This window comes from Microchirus variegatus (assembly GCF_963457635.1).
Source record: "Microchirus variegatus genome assembly, chromosome: 9".
Lineage (NCBI taxonomy): Eukaryota > Metazoa > Chordata > Actinopteri > Pleuronectiformes > Soleidae > Microchirus > Microchirus variegatus.
Genome location: NC_139810.1, coordinates 4137718 through 4160895, shown reverse-complemented (window position 1 = coordinate 4160895; position 23178 = coordinate 4137718). Strand labels below are relative to the sequence as shown.

Here is a 23178-nt window from a genome sequence, read left to right as displayed (position 1 = left end):
CATCAACGCTGCCACACACACACACACACACACACACACACTACTGACTTTCCTTTCTCCATGACGTCATGATTTAACCGCATCATAATCAGTGATTCAATCTACTGACAAAACAAAACACACATAAACCACATTTCATTTGTCATTTTTTTTTTCTTACTCGATAGTAAATCAGTTACATTAATTTTTAGGTTATACATTATTTTTTTTAGGCTTTCTCCATGAATATAATATAGGCTCCTACGTTAAAGCTTATCATTATGACCAAACATGATAGACTTAGCAAAACTGAATTCAAGGGAAGAAAACAACCAAGTTAAGACAGAATGATGGTGAATGGATAAAACGATGTGTAACCTCCAGGTTTGTGACACAAACTAACGCAACAATTCATTCTGAATAGATGATAAAAATGACGTAAAATGAAGAAGAGTCCATTTTCTCAGACAAAAAGACCTCTTTGAGAAACAACGCTAACAGAAAGCCAAGCAGAGGTGCTGTGAAAGGATGTCATTAGTACAATTATTTTGATTTAAATTGTGAGTTCTGGCTGTGGAGGACACGTCCACTCTTTCCTTTTCCCAGAGGCCTTTGCAGTTCCTCCTCTGAAATGTCTCCAAAGTCACGTGTGACTTCACACTATCCCTGATTTCTCCAGCAGTTTTTTGAGCAGTCCGTTTGAGAAGTCACCAATAATTAGAAAAAAAAAACCAAACATAAAAAAAACCATTAAGGCTCCAGGAAAAAAACAAAAACATATTTCTGAAATGCAAATTGTCAATAGTAAGCCAAAAAATAGAGATTTTGTTGATCTGAATGAAAAATAGATAAATCAAGGTTTTATTAGCGCACAGATCCAAGTCTGACATTTGCCTTTGGGATCTTCCAACCCTGTTGGCACAGTTTTTAACTCTGAAGCATGGCAATGCTGCCCCCACATGGACAAAGAGGGGCAGGACACGTATGTTCTGATTGTACTAAAAATATCAAGTGGCAGATTTTGTCTCCGTGTTGCAGTCAAACTCGTTTGGAAAGAAGGTGAGGAGGAGGAGCAGGAGAGGAGGGAAACCAGTCTGCTGAGAGCAGAGGACGAGAAACAAGGGCAACAGAAATATAAAAAATGAACTCGGGTTTATGGTGCTGGATTGGTAATACATTAAATCAGCTTGTTATCCCTGCACAAGAGGTGGGCGGTGTATATGGGGGGGGGGGGGGGGGGGGGGCAAAAAAAAACAAAAAAAGCACAAGTCTTGACAATGGCAGATATTCACCGGGGATTAAAACAGAGAACAAAATGAAGGGCTTGGTTGCAATGTCATAATCTTCTGTCTCTTAAATCAAAAGTCCTAGTGTAACTGTTGATCAAGCCAAGGATAAATGTCCTCTATTGTTTATTCCTGTTTTGACGCTCCTGTTCGGAGAGAGAAAATCATTATCAGATATGAAAATATGTTCATCGCTAACCACAAATCTGTTTGAAGCAGTGATCAGATGTTAAGATGGACACTACCGTTCAAAAGCGTGGGCTCACTTATACAATTTGTTTGTGTTTTCCATTAAAAGTCGCACTTTTATTCATCAAAAGAGTTGCACAATGAATAGAAAATATAGTCAAGACATTGACAAGATTAGAAATAACCTTTTCAATGATTAGAAATAATGACTTTGAGAACCAGCAAAACTCTTTTCATCATTGCACAAGGGTTTTCTAATCATCCAATAGCCTTTTAACACCATGAGCAAACACAATATACCATTAGCAGACTGGAAATGGGCCTCTACTTTAGAATAATCGTTTACCACATTAACAATGTATAGAGTGTATTTATGATTCATTTAATGTTATATTCATTGAAAAAACATTTCCTTAATAAGGACATTTCTAAGTGAGCCCAAACTTTTGATCGCGTATGATACTAAACTATATGATGAAAATGTTGACATTTACATACATTTTACCACACACTGGCCATGAGAGTTAGGGTTAGTAGTGTTTTTTCAACAGTGTTTTTTTTTTTTTTTTACAAACAATCAGGAAGTTAACGTAGGGAACTGTGCGATCACAATCTCGATTGTAAATCAATCAGCAATTTCAACCTTCGAAAGCAGCGGTGGAATCGGGGATTTAATGATGTGTTGCGGTTGTAGCCTGGCTACGCGTTAGCGTCTCCCGCTAACCCCAAGCTGCGGCCAACGAGTAGCAACTGCTGATTTGGACGACACATCGATCATACTGGAACTCCCCCCACTCCCGCTACTCTGAACTTGCCAGCGTGGAAATATTTTGCGTTCTCCGTGAGAAAACCACAGCATGTAAGCTATGTTATGCACACGTAGCACAGCGCAGGACATCTTTGCACACATTTCAAGGACACGGGCGTAGTAGCGAGGCGTAAAAACGGGAGCGGAGATTCCTACGGCTGACGTCACGACCACTTGGGTGAGACACGTTCACAAGAGCAGGAGAATCTCTGGTCCTTTATTGAGATTTTAGAAAAGTTTTCAGAAGGTTTTAGTCTTTTTAACTGATTTCTGTGTCAGACGTCGCGCTCACGACACTCTGCCAACGAGTGGCCGACAGTCTGTCGATGTCATGCTTTAAGATTAGATTAAGAACCCTTTACTATCAGCTCCTCGCCAGGTACCAGGTGATATCCCTAATGGAACGTTTAAATAAAACTGTTGAGTCGAGCCGTGCTGGCAGCTAACTAGAGCTGCAACTAACGCTATTTTCGTAATCGATTAATCTTTCGATTATTTTTTCGATGAATCGATTGGTCCATAAAATGTCAGAAAATGTTACAAAGACCTTGATCAGTGTTTGTCAAAGCTGGAAATTATGATGTTCTCGAAAGTCTTGTTTTGTTTACAAGCCAAAATTATTCAGTTTTAAACCAAGAAAATATTCACATTTATAGAAGATAAAACAAAAAACAGAAATCTTGTTTTAATAATGAAAAAACCTTCAGATCGATTATCGATTATCAAAATAGCTGACGATTAATTTAGTAATCGATTAATCGTTTCAGCTCTACAGCTAACTAGCTATTTTTAATATATTAGCAAGTTTTAAGCAAACCTTCTACCACTTTGTCATTATTGTGTATTGCGTGTAAAATATTGAGTTAGGAAATGCATTGAATTAATTTTGCAATAATGCTGTAACATAACAATGTTTTTCGGGGTTAATTTAAAAACTGATGGACAAGACCACAGATGTAATCTTAGGATTAGCCTAAAGAAGGTTCGACTTCTGTCTGACATTAGCTTCAATGCAATAGATGAAGAACCGTGGCAGATTTTACCTGATCCAATCGTGAGCGGCTTTGTATCTGAGGTGGTTCAAAGGTCTGTCAAATGAAGTGAGAGCACAGACAAGAACACAGATTAGTCTCTTAAAGCACAGATCAACGTCCACGAGGAGACTCAAGACAACAAGTGTCAAAGACGTATTTTTGATGGATTAAAGTAACTAAAACAGTGACATGTGTACCTACCTTGCGCACCTCCTCCTCCTCTTCCTGCCTCTTCTCGTAATGGGAGAAGTCATCAAAGATGGAGGTGGTGTGTTTGTAGACAGCGATGATCTTAAGCACCTGCTTGGCCTTTTCCAGAGGAACCTCCTGGGTGTCGCGGGAGTTGGTCACTGGCTTGTTGTCGTTGTTCTCCAGGCGGATGTGGCGCAGCTGGCTGTTTGGCACGTCCTTGACAAACAACCAGTCTACGTCAAACTTGCCCTTCCATTTGTCCTGTGCCCAAACACCAGCACTGGTGCCATAGTCTACTGGCGAACGCATCTCTGCCACGCCGCAGAAATGACCGCTGCCGTTGACACTGAACAGCAGGTACACGGGACCTTTGGCGTTCATGGCCCGAAAGGCTGAGTCCAGCCGCTTGTTGCCGTGCTCTGTGCTGCACCAGATGGAGTACTTGATGGAGCGGTGGATATCGTCCTCAGAGTAACTTTTAATGATGAAAACACGACCGTTCTTCAGGTTCCATTCAAAGTCCTTGGGATTGTAGCTGTGAGCGGCACGCAGCTTATCCAGCACTGGGTGGGACTCTGCACCGGGTCCCTGGCCAGCAGAAGGATGGGGACCGCCGTTGCCACCTCCAACCATACCCACCACACCACTACCGTCTTGGCCTTGGTTGCGGTTGCGCGGGGCAACCCAGCGGGTCTGGGGTTGTGGGGGCTGGGTGTGGTTTTGGTAGATCTGAGGTGGTGGTTGATGGTGCTGGTGATGGGGGGGCTGCGGCTGTAAGGCCATAGGTTGCATCTGGGGCTGCACCAAAGACTGGGGAGGGGGATGCTGCATGGGTCCTTGCTGCATGTGGCCTTGCTGCATGTGGCCTTGCTGCATGTGGCCTTGAGGTGGCATACCATGAGGCAGGCCAAGAGGCTGCTGCTGTTGCTGCATCGGAGACGTGGCTACTTTAGTCACCGGGCCCTTGTCCCAAGTCCCAATGTTCATGTTGTGTTTAATCGGTGGTGGAGGCAGAGCACCTCCAGGATTGCCCATCCCTGGCTTTACCTTAGATTTCAGCTGCTGTAGCTTGGCAGGTTTGCTGGCAATGGCGGCCCAGGAGGTTGGCTTAGGTGGGGGCATGCCAATGGGCGTGGCTCCGTTGCCAGTGGCTGCCACTGGTGGACCACCGATCACAGACCCCACAGCCTTGACACCAGACCCCTGGCCAGTGACATCCCCTCCAATCTTTAAGCCAACCATGCCCTGATCCAGGCTGTTCATACCGGGGGCTTTGTTGAGGGTGTCACTGTGAAAGCCCGTCTGACCATCGGGCACCAACGTGCCCCCAAGGGAGCTGGGAGGATAGCTGTAGCTACCACCATAGGCTGAACTTTGAGTCTGCTGCCCCTGGGAGCCACTTGTGCCCCAAGCAGAGAAGGCAGGGTTTTCAGGGAAAAAGTTAAACCTGTGGGGGTAGATGCTGCTTCCCAGGCCTCCCGGCTGTCCAAACACGGTATCCGGCATGAAATGATGGTCTCCATTACTCAAGGGTCCATACGGGGTGAGGTACGGTATAGGGGGGTCGCCGCCTGTGGACCAGGGAGCCTCACTGAGGGGGTATGGAAATCCAATGGAGGGGGCATAGTAGCTGGACAGGTAGGGGTCGGTGATGGACTGGTAACTGTTGTTCTGGATAAATGAAAGTCAGCAAAACAACCAAAATATCAGTCATTTCCTCTCACCTCTTAAAAAATTAAGCTGCGAGCTGAAATTCATATAAATACTTTCCCCCAGTGATCCCATTACACCGAGTATCACTCTGCTTCACAGGTTTTAATAATAAACATTCATTACACTGGGTGGAGCGATCAAGCGACACTGTCATCATCGGCAAACTACAAAAATACCTTTTTTACAGAAGTAACATTTGAATTTAACTATGATTAGAGGTCGCGGGATAAGGAGAAGGGACATGATACTTCCCTGCAAACTTCCCCGTGGTGTGTTTATGTGACATCAGTGAGGGAGATCATAGCAGTGTGATACTAAACGTAAGCATGATGACTATTAATGCGTCATGAACATTACAAATACAACCTAAACAAAAGACTGAGAGCAGACGACGGTCAGATGAAGCAATTCAACACTTTTTTTCTCTGGTCGCACAATTAATGCAAACATAGAAATAAATAAATGTAGTGGACATTAAACTGTGTAGCGTGCAAAATATGCTTATTGGTTGTGTTGCTAGGCAACAGTCAAGCCAGTCCAGTTATGGAACAATGCTTTTGACAGAGCCATTTAGCTTCTTGAATGGAAAGAAAAACCATGTGCAGTGCAACCGCATTCCCTCTAGTGTTATATTGCATGAGATTATATCACTACACGTACACCTTAGAGTTGGACAGTAACTCATGTTCACTTCATGTCATGAGAATATCATTCTATAAAGAAATAATCAAACTTCAGAGATTTTCTCACATAACACAGATAATTACAGATAATCAGATGTTTTCTTTTATTATATAGAGCAAAGAAACCAGAACATATGCACACTGAAGAAGCTGAACATTTTAATCATAAATAAAAAAACAACACTCAAACCGATTAATCGATTAATTGAGCAATTGCTTCAGTTCTAGGCAAAATCCTCACAAACAATGTTCAAGTGATTCACAGGTTGTAGTCTTGGAATATTTATACTTATTCTAATGATTTGCAAAAGTTTTACCTGAGTTGATTGACCAGTGAGGTAAGGCTCAAAGTCGTTGTCGTGGACGGTCTCCTTTTGATGCAGTGAACCATTTTGCACTGCAACAAAACAAAATGACATCAATTAACAGTTAAATATACACATATAAACGGTGGCGATAAAGACAAACATAGTTTCTAAATCAGCACATAAAAGACGACACTGCGTTACTTAGTACTACAGATGGAGCAAATCACCACCAACAGCAACTTAAAGCAATTTCAGAGACAAAATTCTACAACTCTGTAACAAATACCCCGCAATGAAGAAATCAACAACCCACATGCAGCATATTTATAATAAAACATGTGATTTATAGGACTTTTGGATAGTACAGGATTTTACATTTTCATCTTTACGGTATTCAATCCAAGGATTTTGACCAGTATCAGAGAATACAGTCACTCAGGATCAAATTGGCTCATTTCTACATAGCACCAATAGAAAGTACACTTCATTGGTACACTTTTTTTAAACTACAATCTCGACAGCCAATCACATGCAGGGTTCTCGCCAGGATTTAACTTTAGTGTGACGCACGGCTCTAATATAATAAATAACACATTCCACTGAACCTATTTTTGCCTCTTTTGGAACCCATATTGTCCCCTTGATCATTGGCCACCTGTGTGTGAATGTGTGCACGTAATGGCCTCTATTTAACGGAACTTCCATGCGCTAGCTTTTAGCGCATGTCAACAACTCAATGCGTTTAGGAATGAAAACATGGTCAAGGGAGCACGCTGAAGTTCAAATCGAAAGGAGAGTTAAGTGACATAGAAGAGTTGTGGAGTTCAAGCAAATCAGAAGCTTCTGATCAACTGGGATTTTAAACACAACCATAACCAGCATTTATTTAAATTCCAGGGCTCTGAGGAGGAGAATGGCCAGAACGGTTGGAGATGATAGGCGACATCTCGAACCACTCATCCACTCGCAACCAAGGCATTAAGACCATCTCTGAACACACTCAACTTGAAGCTGATGGAAAGCAGCAGCAGAATATCATGCTGCTCTTATCAGATAAAAGCAGGAAAATGAGGTTATAATCAATGCAGTTAAACGTGTGCGCTTGCGTGCCAGAGAGGTAGCGGCAAATCTGAGTGTGTGAGTGTGTGTGTGTGTGTGGGCACTCGATCGACGCAACAGAGTGTGTGCAGGCAAGTGGTCGAACAAGATAAAAGGCACTTGGGCTCTTTTCTGCACTTGGACCCGGAGCAGGAGAACTACTCCGGCTGATACTGGCAGAACAGTGAGTGTTGCCAACTTCCCCACCCGGGGGGGGGGGGACACACAGGTATTTCTGTTTTTCAAGTGGTTGACACAGATTTACTCGCTCAGCTGTGCACGACGAGAATTGTAAACACACGACCATATGAACACAGGAATGACTTTACCATCATGTATATAAGATAAATAACTTCATTATTTTTAATAAAAGGACAAGTTTTCCACCTGCTATATAGGAAAGATAACCCCAAATGACTGAATGATGTTGTGATCTGGATCTGAATATACTCAATGACCAGATCATTCCATCAATGGATTTCTTCTTCCTTTGATTGCACGGGCATATTCCAAGATAACAATGCCAGGATTCATCGGGTTCAAAATCGTGAAAGAGTGGCTCAGGGAGCATGAGACATAATTTTCACACACAAGTCCAGACCTTAACCCCATTGAGAATCCTTGGGATGTGCTGGAGATGCGACTCTCCCATCATTAATACAAGATCTTAGTGAAAAACGAATGCAACACTGGAGCGAATGAGTGCCGTAATCAAAGCTAATGGTGGTCCAATGACATATGAGAGTGCGAGAGCCTATTTTTAAAGCCAGTCGGTGTATATAGTGAAGAAAGCCGCAATGTACATGACATAGTCCTGACACTGTCACTTAAAATCTAATAAAATAGCATTTCAACACCATAAAGAAAGACAATTATGAGGCCATTAAAAACAGCAACAAAACCACCTGTGACAACAACAAATGACCCGTAAATTAAACTGACTGGAACCACATCCTCCATTTGATCGTGTCGGGAATAAAACGTTAAAACTTGTGACATCAAAATGTTTGACATTTGCACAGATATGTGGCGGGTGATCTGGAGAGCATAAACTCAAGATAAATACATTATTGTGAGGTTCTAGACCAGTGATGGGATCAACACGTTTAGAAGATATCAATCGAGAAATCACTCCCCACCCAAAACTGTCGCAATGCTGTTTTAAAATGTAAATGTGAACACTTTGACTAATAAAAGAGCAGATTATATTAAGTGTGCTTACGCCACACACTGACTCTTTGTTTGTAATTACCTCGAAAAAGATAAGGACAGTAGCAAAGTGAATGATGCGGCAAGAAATTAGGATTTGAAACTCAAATCCATGGAGAACAGAACCAAGACTTTTCCAGTTAGAGAGATTTAAACATCTTCCATCGCTGCGTCTCTTAGCTTTTACCTGCCTTGTCAATCGTGGATATTCTACTTGAATAGGTCTCTGCAAACAGTGTTAGCACTGGTGAAAGTTTCATGTCACAAACTGTCTTGAACAAAATGATTGTCATACAAAAAAATACTTCTTTTCAAATTAGTACACAGACACGGATGGAAACCTCTCTGTCCTCTGAGATGTTAGCGACATGTTTTCATAACGTAAATGATGGTGTGAATTAAGAAATTTAGAGCTGCAACTAACGATAATTTTCGTAATCAGTCGTTTGGTCCATAAAATGTCATAAAATGTAAAAAAAAAAAACTTTGATCAGTGTTTGTCAAAGCTGGAAATGATGATGTTCTCGAAAGTCTCGTTTTCTTCACAAACCAAAATGATTCAGTTTTAATGATTTCTTTGTTTATGTGGAGCCCCCAAGAAAATATTCACATTTAAGAAGCTAAAACAATCAGAAATCTTGTTTTAATCATGAAAAAGCTTCAAACCGCTTATCGATTATCAAAATAGTTCGCGATTAATTTAGTAATCGATTAATAATCGATTAATCGTTTCAGATCTGAAGTAATTACTACGAATTTGTGCAGCACTCCCTCAATATGACACTTCAAATAAATAAGTAGGACTCTTTAACCCATTGACGCCGGGAAAGCATTGCCGAATTTCTACCAGCCACATTTTTTTTCTTCCATAGACGCCGGGAAAGTGGATACATCAATTTTCGGGGGGTATAAGGGTTCAAGGGTTCCTCGCGACATTGTTTTGAAATGACTTCTCACAAACATGGAGAGAGATTTCCGAAGGCAGTGATTTTGAGGAGTTTCTCGTCTTCGATGACGTCATCGCTGATAACTTTGAACGCTCTGAACAAATCGACCGGGGTTTATGGTTAAGACATAATTACGTTTGAAGACGACAAGGTCAGCGATAGCGACGATAAATACCACCGCAATCGAGTGTTTACAACCGCGCACCAGGGGTGACAGTGGATTTACCTGCAGATGCCACAGCGCTGTAAGCACTATCACTGTCACATGTGAAGCAGACTGTTGAGCCCAATTAATACTCCTGCGCAAAGTGCTCTGCGTAGGTTACGCAGAGTCATCTGCGTCGTCCCCGACTGCACGAAATATTTTTTAAGTGTCCGTCACTCCGTCAAGGGACAACGGAGACGACAAGAGCTGCGATTGGTCCTCCAGACAGGCCGAGCGAAGCTGCTCTGTGCCGGCTCACAGTGCGCACCGAGGATCCACAGAGGCGGAGCTGATCACCGCCGACAACGTCGCTGCCAAACTATAAATACGTCATATCTTAACACACACAGCACATGTTTAGACTCTAAATGGCCAATTTCTCGCCTCAAATTATCTTGAAACTGCGTTTCAACGGCCACTGTTTCAACAACAACAGTCTTTCTCTCTCGGACGCCATTGCTCACTGTAGCCAGAAGCATAACAACTTTGCGCAGTGACCCCTACTAATCGGGCGGGAAATTGCAGCGCTTATCCGGATAACGCATGACGCAGTCGGAGAAGTAGAATGTGGCCTTTACAGTCATTACATGCTGTTCTTGTTCTTCACACTCCATCAGGACTAAATCAAGGCACTGACACAAGTTGATATTACTTTATTTTCTTACTGTTTTTTAATTGAAAATAGTTATTCACTTTAATTTTACATTTTTGTATCTAAATAAACTAAATTTCACAGGAAAGCCACAGGTGTAAGCTCTCAAATACTTTTTGAATTGTGTTCCTACATCTGCTACAGAGGCTGAGAAATCAGTCATTTAGTCAGCATTTAAGCTCAGGTTTTAGAGACATTTTTTCCAAGCGATTCAGGCCTTAATGGGTTAAGTTACTAACACTTTAAATATTAACAACATCCTACACTCAACCATTCAAATAATAGTAAATCACCATAATCAACATAATGTAAGAACTGTTGCACAAAATCATTCATACATCAACCCAGATCGAATAATGACAAAGTCATATCAAATATTAAACATATTACAGTAGTGTCAGAACCAGATTAGAGAGGCTGGGGTATTAAATCTGATTAAATAAATCAGAAACAGTAGGAGACGAGCAAGACAAATCATCTTAATGTTGTCCTCTGCAACTCACCTTTAGATGCTTGTCCCTTTGATCTCTGCAGCCAGGTTTAACCATAAAACGACAAAAAGAGGATATTGTTGTTTGTTTGTTAGTTTGTCATTATGGAGTTTTAAGAATTCACACATAAAACATCTTAATAACTGAAGACAAGGGATGCAAAAATAGATCCCCGACATTAGACTGTATTTAAAAAGTTGTGTTTCACAACAATACCGACATTTATTCCATACACTTCACAATGACATGTACAACTGTGTGTTCTTTAACCAGCTACCGCTGACGTTAAATCACACACAACTTTGCTAACTAGCGTGAAACCGTGTAAGGAGGCTTCTACAGGCGTTACAACACTTTATAACGTAGTTTTAACCTGGTACAACAGTCGCGTTACTGTCGTTGTTCCGAAATTATCCAGGAAAAAGCACGAGCGGTCTTTTCTTTTCCTTTTTTTGCGGAATGCTGCTAGTTTACTAGCTACACGCACCGGCCAACGCTAGCAGCTAAGATAGCACTTCCGATTGAATAGCGATAGCTCCGTAAAATCGTTCGGCGTTAGCGGTTTATGCTAGCGTATAACGTCCTTCCTACCTGAGGGTCAATGCTTGTGGCAGACATAATTCATGAAGCAAGTCCCGGGATTCTCACAGAGCCTTGAAGCTTGTGACTGGATTCCAAGCGCCCCGTGATTTGAAAGCAACTTCACAGATCAGTTACAGTTAGCTGTGTGTGTGGGCTAGCTGCGCCGCTTAGCGTCGGTGGCTATGGCTAGCTCCGCTGTATAACTTCTGCAGTTCACGTCAGAGACCGCGTCCGAAAGCAGCCGAATCCCGGTCGTGTTGCTAAAGTTAGGGGTTACGTCTGGCGGTGCGGGCCTCGGAATCCTGGTGATATTTTAATCCCCGCTCGCCTTCAATTCGTCTATTTAGTATTCCAGAATGGGAGAGCGAGTCCTCCTCCTCGGTTACGTTAAAGCCCAGTACACTTCCCCAATGGCTGCTGCTCCATCCGGGCTTCGGGCCGTTGCAGTTCACGTCGTTCCCGCGGGGGTGGAGGTTTTTCTTTACTACTACTACTAATAAAAGAGCGTACATAAGTTAGCAGGAGGTTTGATATTGGCTGGATATTCGTTTTCGAAAGACATTTTCTCAGTCAACAAATAGACATTTTCCCATTCTGATTGCAGTAGTAGTTGCCAATGATGGACAGCTACTTACTGCAGGTGACGTGATGTTGATATTTGCTATTATTATGAAACAGAATGAAATTAAATATTTAAAATATTCACCAAAAATCAACAAATAGACATTTTCCCATTGTGATTGCTGTAGTAGTTGCCAACTCTGTAATTAAAAAAAATGACTTGTTGATGATGCCTTTGGTGTGTTTTTCAGAATTATTCCCACCCCGTTTGACCGAAAGTCACCTAAAAGGTGCATTATGTAATAAATCCAAAGCAACTGGCCATAAAATCCTCCTAATATGTCACAGAGACTCAGGAATAATGTTCATATAACAAACTGAACTCACCAACAACAACAGTACAGACAAAATATTTGCATTAAAAAGAATATTTTGCAGACTGCAAATCATGTTTATGTTTTGAAATCATGTTTTGGCGTCATGTGGCGCCACCTACCACCGTCTACCAATCATTGCAGTCAGTAGAGTGTCAGCTGCCGAGCAACCACGGGTTGCCAGTTACGTCAGAAAACGAAACCTAAAAGACCTCTGTATTTTGAATTTGAATGTAGTAACAGTTTTTGGCCACATTCTTACATATGGCACCTTTAAGTAGCAGCCTACCATTGGCAAAAAGCCGGATTCGGCAAACAGACGATGGAAATTTAATTTTGTTGAATAGCTGTCTACCATTGGCAACTACTACAGCAATCAGAATGAGAAAATGTCTTTTTGTTGATTTTTGGTGAATTTTTTTAATATTTAATTTCATACTATTTCACAATAATGGCAGATATCAACAAAACTTTACATGTAGTAAGTAGCTGTCTACCATTGACAACTACTACAGCAATCAGAATGAGAAAATATCTATTTGTTGATGGAGAAAATGTCATTCGAAAACGAATATCATCTAAAAGTTTTTGTCATCGTTCAAAAACACAACAAATGTACACAGTGTAAACCCTCATAAGACATGTACCAAACAACAACAACACAGATACAAGCAGTTACTCTACTAACCATCAATAATCTGCACATTTCCATCAGAAAACGCTCCTCTTCTTCTTCTTTGGTGTTTGTTTACAGCACTTTGTTATCCATACTATTAAATTCCTCAATAACCTCTTTGTGAGGCTGTAACACCCAGATGGTCTGAGCCAGTGTGGACATCCAGATTCAATGAAACATGCTTTATTTTCTTTATTTATTTTTCATCCGGTTGGTTCACAGTGGACCAGCAACAGTAGAAGATTGAACCTTAAAATCAATTATTAATATTAAAATACAGAAGAATCATTACCTTGCCATTCGGGCAGTTTTGGCACAAAACGTTTGTTGGAAGGAGAACGACTTTGAATTTATTAAAGGAAATCGAGGGACTTTGATCTGTTATTAACACCATTGTTTAAAGGTGCATTATGTAATAAATCTAAATCAACTGGCCATAAAATCCTCCTAATATGTCACAGAGACTCAGGAATAATGTTCATATAACAAACTGAACTCACCAACAACAACAACAGTACAGACAAAATATTTGCATAACATTTTTTTTTTACAGACTGCAAATAATGTTTATGTTTTGAAATCATGTTTTGGCATGTGGCGCCACCTACCGCCGTCTACCAATCATTGCAGTCAGTAAAGTCTCAGCTGCAGTTATGCCAGAAAACCAAACCTAAAAGACCTCCGTATTTTGAATTTGAGTGTAGTAACCGTTTTTGGCCACATTCTTACATATGGCGCCTTTAACTTTTTTGTTCTATTTTCTGTCCTTTTTACGTACAAATACAAAGAGTAAAGGGGAAACTGCGTCGTAGTCCTCATATATGAAGGCTATTCTGATTCTTATTGTGAAAAAAAAGTACATAATACAACTGAACTTTGAACTTGTTGATACTGGGTTGAATAAAAATCACCCGAAGTATTCCAGTTGATAAAAAACAGTAGAAAAGTACTTGGTACTACACACACTTAAAATACCTGAATTACTTCAGTTAATTCAAACTGTAGAGAAATACAAGCAATTATTTTCAATTCCATTTTATTTGTATAGCGCCAAATCGCAATGAACATTATCTCAACAAACAGGGGTCTCAAACTCACGGCCCGGGGGCCGGGCCACGTGCGGCCCTACACTTATTTTGAAATGATTTAATTCAACATTTAATTATATATAAGCCTGTCTGCTGTTTTAATTCTACATGTATTTCTTTTTTATTTAATGTTTTAATTCTGTTTTATTTCTGTCTGTTTTTGTTATTTACACATTCATTTTGCGTCATAAATTTCAATGCAATTTTTTTTTGGTCCGTGAACTATATCAAAACAAACCCTTTTACTTTGAAATGGTGTGCGATGTCATCCTAAAGCCATCATGATGGATTATCAAGATATCATTTTAAATTCTAATCAATAAACCGTTCATTTCCCCCCCAAATTGTTGGACTTTTTTCACTTGGCCTGGCCCCTCCTGACCAGACTAGACGTTCACTGGCCCCCAGGTCATTATGAGTTTGAGGCCCCTGCTTCACAATATTATAGAGAGAAAAAGAAACACTTCATACAATCGACACGCACTGGACGTCAGTGGACACATAAAACTCCCTTTTAACAGGAAGAAGAAGAAATCTCTGACACAATCAGACTCAAAAATGTGCAGCCATCTGCCTCGACCGGTTGAGGTGAAAGGAAAAAACGGGGGAAAGAGGAAGGTTTAGACAGAAGAGAGAGACCAAGAGCAGATATATAACAGAGTTCTGAATCAGTTATACCGTGTTTATAGTACTACAATACTACTGCTGCTAATGCTAATGCTAATAATACCCTCAAAAGTGGATCTGGACAACCTGTTTTATTTCCTCCCGCTTCACTGATAAATAAAGCTTAGTGTCATCTGCATAACAATGGAAGTGTGTGCTGTGCTTTCTAAAAATGTCCCCCAAAATGGAACCATGTATCGGGTAAAAAGTATCGGCCCAAGCACCAAGCCCTGTGGAACTCCATACTTAACTGGACTATATGTTGTATGATTCAAACCAGCAGAGGGCAGCACCTGCTCAGAGTCTGCTCCAGTCTCTGCAGTCATAGATGTTCTGAACACAACCTCGTCAGTGCTGGTCAGAACTTATGGAAATATGTCCTTTTTTTTAATTGTATTTCAAAGTTGGTCACATTTTGTGAATTATTAAGTGCGAATGTGGGACTTTTATTTTGAAATTTATCAAAAAAACTGTACAGTCAAAATGTCTGATTTACAGTACGGAAGTAGTCATAGATGTCCTATTGAATCATTACATCTCAAAGTTGATGATAACATTATGTTTTAAAAAATTGTAAAGTCTCAATGATTTCAAATAAAATGCATTATTATTATTATTATTATTATTATTTTTACAACAACAACAGTACACTATGAATGAATGAATGAATACAGTTCTTTGTACAGATGCTTATGTCTTATTATTAGGTCTAATAGCTCTAAGGAGTGTCTTTTATTTTGAAAACCGGATGTCAATGTCCTTAAAAATCAGCCCGACTGAAGACTTTTTACCCGTAAAACCTTCTGTAATTCTGCTGTTAAAATTCATTGTAACCACTGAGGCTATTGAATTAAAATTAGTTGTATTTTTTTGTCATCAAACTGTTATTATACTTCAAAATTGGCTCAAATAACTTTTCTTATTCTCTCAGACGAGAGTGAGAGTGTTGAACTCAGTTGGTTTAGTCCTAGCAGCTGGGAAATTATTGACCTGTTTTCCTGTAAAAGGCAGAGCAACCAGGTCATTCATCCAAGCGTCAATGAGCAGCCATTCTGGCAGTCGGTGGATTTTCTGGAAAGTCGTCTCCCCATAGGTGCCATCGCGCCTCTGCACTCACCTCCAGTGTGAGCTCCACTATGGACCACAGAAGGTTGGACTGGTCCACGGCTCAAAGAGGAAGGAAACGCTGCGTGCCGCAGAATGACGGACGACAGGAGTACCATGGTGCACATCCTCGAGGAGCCTCAGATGAGGCGAGAGAGCCAGAGGCTCCGCAGCTTCCACCGCTGGCCTGCAGACGCACCCGTCACGTGTGGCGAGCTGGTCAAAGCCGGCTTCTTCTCTCTGGGCTCCGGGGATAAAGTCCAGTGTTTTTGCTGTGGAGGGATTCTACGATGCTGGCTCCAGGGCGACTGTCCAACCGCGGAGCACAGGAGGCATTTCCCCACCTGCTGTTTCATACTGGGCCAAGATGTGGGGAACGTTCCTCTCCGGGCCGGCTCCTCGGACTCCGTGGACGGTCAGCTGTTGAGTCAACTCCACAGGATGACCATGGACGATCAGGGCACGGCCGGACAAGCCGTCTACCCGGAGATGGAGGAGGAGGACTCGCGGCTCGCCTCGTTCAACAACTGGCCTTCTGAGGCCTCGGTCCATCCAGATGTTCTTGCCAGAGCAGGGTTCTTCTACACAGGTGTGACTTTTTAAAAACCCGATCTTCTGCCTTTGAGGCCTTCATATTTAATGTGTACATATTTCAGTGAGATATTCAGCACTGACGCAGTCTCTGTCACAGTGACCTCTCTTTGTGAGAGTTCATCTCTGCCACGGGGAAAACAATTGTCCTGCTGAATCAGGATGTTGTCGACAGAACAACCTGGACAACGCTGAGGCTGCAAGAGAAGCAGAGTCAGACACAGCTTCAGGCTGTGGGCACAACAGCAGCAAAACAAACACTATATATTATTATTCTATATTGTTTTCTTCTTGGTTGAAATTATGGACAGGTTTTACACTGATTCGTTGTTTGTAATGTGAAATATTTGAAACAAATAATAATGAATGTAGTTTTGGACTGACCTTCACACAGCCTTTACATAACCAGTTACTTTTAATTCCTAAACCAGTAAATGGTTATCATTTAAATGTCCTTATTAAAGGTGCATTATGTAATAAATCCGAAGCAACTGGCCATAAAATCCTCCTAATATGTCACAGAGACTCAGGAATAATGTTCATATAACAAACTGAACTCACCAACAACAACAGTACAGACAAAATATTTGCTTTAAAAAATATATTTTGCAGACTGCAAATCACGTTTATGTTTTGAAATCATGTTTCGGCATGTGGCGCCACCTAACGCCGTCTACCAATCGTTGCAGTCAGTAGAGTCTCAGCTGCCGAGCAACCACGGGTTGCTAGTTACGTCAGAAAACGAAACCTAAAAGACGTCTGTATTTTGAATGTAAGTGTAGTAACCGTTTTTGGCCACATTCTTACATATGGCACCATTAAAGGAATACTTCACCGATTAGCATTTGGCGTATTACTAGAGTAGGGGTAGTATTTTTGCAAAAACTGTGCTTCCCATCCTCAGTTTCCCCTGAGTCGAGAAATATCTTCATTCTTTTTTTATTTGTTGTGACACTTGGTTCGAGGCTTGAAAATGCTACGCTAATTCCGCACTTTTTAGACCCACCCATAGGGGGACGGGACCTCATTCCCAGAATGTAAACCATGGATGTATTATATGAACTGGATAGAGCTCCGCCCCTTCGCTTCCGTTCATTCCTATGAAGCCGCTCTCCCATTGATATGCCAAAAAAGTTTTTGACTTCCGCGTTTATTTCTTACGGGGCCCATAGAGCACGGCAGTAGTGTCGCTACCATATAAAGATCTATAAAAGCCCGTGTCCATGTCTCGAGGTGTCCTGTGGACACTTTTACAGGTGTCTCTTTTACTATTGCGGTCAATGGGAAAATTAGCTTTTTGGGCTTTTGGGCTTTTATGGGGTTTTCTGTTGCAGTACCCACAGTGGCCACCATGTAAAAAATGTCTTCAAGGCAGAGGGGGCGGAGCTCAATCCAGTTCATATAATACATCCGTGATGTAAACAGTGTCGGCCATCTTTGCTAACAGTTATGCTAACAGGACCAGGTGTCACTGGTGGGCACTTGACAAAAAAAAAAGAATGAAGAGATTTCGCAACTCGGGAAACTGAAGTTCGGAAGCACAATTTTTTCATAAGTTCTACCCCTATGCTAGCTAATACAAAGCTAAAATCAAATCGAAGTACTCCTTTAAAAGTCCTTATTAAGAATTCATAAAACTACTACTATACCAAAATGCAACCATGACTTGAATTGTGAATTATGGACGATGCTCTTTATCGTTGACCTCTCTGCGTATATAACGTTCATTTTATTTCTGTCAGGTCACAGCGACAACGTCAAGTGCTTCTACTGCGACGGCGGCCTCAGAAACTGGGAGCCAGGAGACGACCCGTGGCAGGAGCACGCCAAGTGGTTTCCACGGTAACGGCGACTTTTATCATAGTATAATAGTGTTTGTGTGTGTTTTTTTTTTTTTTTCATACACACATCCAGCCTCTAGAAACACAGTAAAAGTACGGGTCAAATCACAGCGATAAAACAGTAAAAACAGCAACAACGAGACCAATAAATAAGCAAATAAATAAAAGAAGGTATAAATTACTTGTTTTTGTACTCCATTCATCATTTTTTTTTTTTTTTTCCTCAGGTGTGAGTTTTTAATCCAGTCCCGAGGGCAGGATTATATCAGCAGCATACAGGACGCTCATTTCCATCTGGGTGAGACTGTGGTGAGTTCGTTTATCTACTTTATCTTTAACGCTAACCCTTTATCCTATAATAGTCATTGTTTGCTATTAGTGTTCAAATCACTCCAATGCTTTTATTATTTTTTTTTAAAGGGTGGATTACAGACATCTACAAGCAGAGATACTGGCCCCAGAAATGGTAAGACATAGACCTACACTGATGTGTACGCAGACTCATTTAATTTAATGTTGAAGAGTTAGTCTGTGAGTTTATGAACTTCATGTATTAATAAAGTTATAGAATTTTTTTTTTTTTTTTTAATAAATGCTCCAGAGTTACTAGCATAAGGTGTATTTGTCATACATACACATCGGGAATATATATGTAAATAACAGAATTTCCTGGATCATATCTATGTATAATTTTAAAATACAGCATTTCATGTTTCACCATCAAATATTTTATTATATTATATTATATTATATTATATTATATTATATTATATTATATTACATTATATATTATATTAAATTACATTACATTACATTACATTACATTATATTATATTACATGACATTATATATTATATTATATTACATTACATTATAATATACTTATTACATTAAATAACATTATATATTATATTATATTACATTACATTACATTATATATTATATTATATTATATTATATTATATTATATTATATTACATACATTACATTACATTACATTACATTACATATTATATTATATTATATTGTATTATATTAAATTAAATTAAATTACATTACATTACATTATAATATATTTATTACATTAAATCACATTATATATTATATTATATTATATCACATTACATTATATATTATATTGTATTTCATTACATTATATGATATGATATGATATATTTTATTATCAATGTATTTCTATTTTGAGCCGCGTGTTTTTCAGTCTTTCCATTGGTCACTCACTTTGAGCTACACTAACCTGTACAAAAGATACTAGAAAATAGTTTGATAAACTAATAATAATAATAATCATAATAATGATGATAATAAGACTGTTCCTCTCCTGTCACAGATGGGTTCAGAGGTCACGGTGGATCCTCAGCCGTTCTCTCTCCTGTGGTTCAGACTGTGCTTCAAATGGGCTTTGATCAGAGTCTGGTGGAGAGTCTGGTCCAGACCAAGTATCTGCTGTCAGGTCAGCACTACACCTCAGTGTCTGACCTGGTCACTGATGCACTGCAGGCAGAGGAGGAGGCCGACGACAGACAGGGGGCGCCACAGAGCACAGGTAAGCAGCAGCAAGTTTGTGGTAAAATTCAATTCAATGAATACTCCGTACGCACTTTACCGTAATTACACGACAGTTTGTGCTATCGGAAAAAAAATCCAACTGTTCCTCATAGCTGAGAAGTCGCACGTCAAAGCCAAATTACTATGGTTATTACGGTAATTTCACTCACGCTGTTGCGGGAAGCCGGCGAATCAGCATCTTTGTTGCCAGAGAACAGGGAAAAAGTGGGAAAAACACTTGGACATTGAGAAAAAAACTCAACATTTGTTATTTTAAATATGTTTCATACTGTTCAAATATCAAATTTAACACACACAATCTGGTGTTCGTGTACAACTAGAGTGTTTTTATAAAAGTAAGACTCTGTTTTTATTCATTTTGAATTGTTTATACATTGTTTTAACAAATTAGTGGCAGATATTTAATGTTATTCTCAAAAAATGGGCAAAAAGCAGTTTGCAAAAGAGTTTGTTACCATGTTGATTTGTTTCTGTGTAATTCTTCTTCTTCTTCTGTTCTTGTCTGTTTACTTCAGAGGCAGAGGTGAGGCAGAGCTCCAGTTCAGGAAGTGTGAGGACACAAACACCTCTCAGAGGCAAAGGTCAGGGGTCAACAGGATCTGACCATTCATGCACTGATCACTCAGCACTCACACCAGATCAGATATAGATTTATAACTTGTTGTTTCCTCTCTGTGTGTGAAAGTGAAAGACTCGAGTCCAGAGGAGCTGCTGCGGCAGCTGCAGGAGGAGAGGACGTGTAAGGTGTGCATGGATAAACCCGTGTCCATCGTCTTCATCCCCTGCGGTCACCTGGTGGTGTGCGCCGACTGCGCCGCCAGCCTGCGCCACTGCCCCATCTGCAGAGCCGTCATCAGAGGCAGCGTCCGAGCGTTCATGTCCTGAGGCTCACGCTGCAGTCCACAGGGTTAGCTATTATAATATAATATATAATAATAAAACATCATCAACAATGCTATGTTGTCAGTTTACAATAATCTTATACTTATACAATAAACAGCACAAGGTGTTCACGTTGTCTTTTTTTTTCTCCACCACATTTTAACTAAATGACACAAAACCTTTTTCTGTCCAAAATTTGACAAAAAGGTCCCAAAAAATGTTTTCCAAAATTTGACAAAACAGTAAAAAAAATAATAATAATGTCCAAAATTGGACTAAAGTCATACCATAGTATGTTGTCCAGAATTTGACAAATAAATTCTCAAAAATTGTTGTCCAGAATTTGACAAAAAAGTCCCCAAAAAACTTGTCCAGAATTTGACAAAAAAGTCCCCAAAAAACTTGTCCAGAATTTGACAAAAAAGTCCCAGATAATTATGTCCAAAATTTGACAAAAAAGTCCCAGATAATTATGTCCAAAATTTGACAAAAAAGTCCCAAATAATTATGTCCAAAATTTGACAAAAAAAGTCTCAAAAGAACATGTCCAAAATTTGACAAAAAAGTCCCAAATAATTCTGTCCAAAATTTGTCAAAAAAGTCCCCAAAAAACTTGTCCAGAATTTGACAAAAAAGTCCCAAATAATTATGTCCAAAATTTGACAAAAAGTCCCAAAAAACTTGTCCAGAATTTGACAAAAAAGTCCCAAACAATTATGTCCAAAATTTGACAACAAAGTCACAAAAATTGTTGTCCAAAAGTTGACAAAAAAAGTCCCCAAAAAACTTGTCCATAATTTGAAAAAAAGTCCCAAATGATTCTGTCCAGAATTTGACAAAAAAAGTCCCAAATAATTCTGTCAAAAACTTTACAAAAAGTCCCCAAAAATGTGTCCAAAATTTGACATAAAGGTCATAGCAGAGTATCATCCAAAGTTTGACAAAAAAGTCTCCCCAAAATTTTCCAAAACTTGACAAAAAGTCCCAAATAATTCTGTACAACATTTGACAAAAATGTCCCAAAAAAATTGTCAAGAATTTGACAAAAAAGTTAAAAAAAATAATCTAAAATTTCACAAAAAAGTCACAGTATAGTATCAAAGGAATGCATTGTTGTTTTATTAACAATCAATTTTTTTCACAAATAAACAGGATTATACAATCTGATAAGCTGCTGTGGTTAAATTAGCTGTTTTGCTGCTGACGGCAGGGAACTTACGCCATCTTGTGGCTATATGAGGCAACACAAGTGATTAATTTTTTCTTTTTTTTAAAATTACTTATTTATTTATTTCTATTAAAGCGCCGCACTGATTATGTTGAACACAAACACAAAAAAGAATGCAAAATAAAATAAACAAACTGTTTCCAGTCATCACAGGAAAACAGAGGAAATAAAAGGTATGTATGTATTTATGACCCTTTCGGGCTTCCGTAGACGACGCCTCATCACCATCGCTTCAGTATCATGAGCTCATTCTCTGTCTCATCTGAATATCTTTGGAGTATTTATGGAAAGTGACTTCTTAAAATAGCATCTTTTCTTTCATTCTAAAGTGAAAAAAAAGCATCAGGATCACTTTGAAGCCTGAACGTCATTCAGTCGTCACATCTAAGTGCATCTACCCAGGTGTAATAGTTACTTCATATAATAAAATTAAAGAATCTTACATTCAGTCCCTAAATACATGACAATGCAACGCACAATCACTATTAAAACAAACCATATCAGCATAACTAAGCCGTGGTTCAGCCCTGACTACACTCTTGGTAGAACCTTTTCACCTGGAACCCTTTTGGAGGGTTCCACCAAGAACCCTTTTAAAACTCTTTATTCAGGAAAGGGCTTTTAAACGGTTCTCCGGATCAAAATAGTTCTTACTAGAACCATTAGTGTTACCAAGAACCATTCAGAAGCAAATGGTTCCAGGTAGAACCTCAGCCCTTGTAGCAGAACACTTTTGGAACCCTTATTTCTGAGAGTGTATCAGCTTTATTCAAGAGGAAAGTTTGAAGTTGAACTTTAGATATAGAAAGAACCCCAAAGTAAGCGTCATATAAATATGTGTTATAGTGTTGAAATGTTCATTAGTTTTTATATTTATTTAGTTTTTTTTTATTTTAGTTTTTTTAAAATTTCTGATTAGTTTTAGTTAATTCAACAACTGATTTAGTTTAGTTTTTAATTAGTCTTAGTCTTAGTTTTTCAGGTTTTAAGAGAGGTTATACTGGTGGAAAACCAGCACTCACACACACATTGTGTGCGTTAAACATGTCAGCATGTGTGTGTGTGTGTGTGTGTGTGTGTGTGTGTGTGTGTGTGTGTGTCAGAGAGCCTCAGGGTTCCTCACACAGACACTAATATGAAGTGAAGGCAGAGTGTGTTTGTGTAGAGCTGCTCCAGAGGCTTTGTCCTGGACAACAATAGACAC

The 23178-nt window shown here is 39.7% G+C and overlaps 2 protein-coding genes across 2 annotated transcripts; one reads left to right on the top strand and one right to left on the bottom strand.

Moving 5' to 3' along the window:
* Positions 1 to 1312: 1312 nt before the first annotated feature.
* LOC310931452 (YTH domain-containing family protein 1-like) lies at positions 1313 to 11739 on the bottom strand. Its single transcript, XM_083894605.1, has 6 exons — positions 11386 to 11739; positions 10807 to 10831; positions 6202 to 6281; positions 3498 to 5159; positions 3306 to 3350; positions 1313 to 1411 (listed from the first exon to the last, which is right to left on the bottom strand). The coding sequence occupies exons 1-6, from the start codon at positions 11410 to 11412 to the stop codon at positions 1385 to 1387; spliced, it is 1866 nt and encodes a 621-aa protein (XP_083750731.1). The 5' UTR covers positions 11413 to 11739; the 3' UTR covers positions 1313 to 1384.
* Positions 11740 to 15941: 4202 nt separating this feature from the next.
* birc7 (baculoviral IAP repeat containing 7) lies at positions 15942 to 20749 on the top strand (the record flags this gene model as incomplete). Its single annotated transcript, XM_083894615.1, has 7 exons — positions 15942 to 16434; positions 18179 to 18278; positions 18505 to 18586; positions 18698 to 18743; positions 19626 to 19841; positions 20380 to 20445; positions 20550 to 20749. The coding sequence occupies 7 exons, from the start codon at positions 15942 to 15944 to the stop codon at positions 20747 to 20749; spliced, it is 1203 nt and encodes a 400-aa protein (XP_083750741.1).
* Positions 20750 to 23178: the final 2429 nt, after the last annotated feature.

Excerpts from the sequence above, each read along its gene's own strand:
- LOC310931452 (XM_083894605.1), bottom strand. The coding sequence starts at position 11,412 with ATGTCTGCCACAAGCATTGACCCTCAG. Across the intron at positions 10,832-11,385 it reads CCACAAGCATTGACCCTCAG|AGATCAAAGGGACAAGCATC; the intron begins GTAGGAAGGACG and ends ACCTGGCTGCAG. Across the intron at positions 1,412-3,305 it reads GCCGCTCACGATTGGATCAG|GAGCGTCAAAACAGGAATAA; the intron begins GTAAAATCTGCC and ends CTCTCCGAACAG.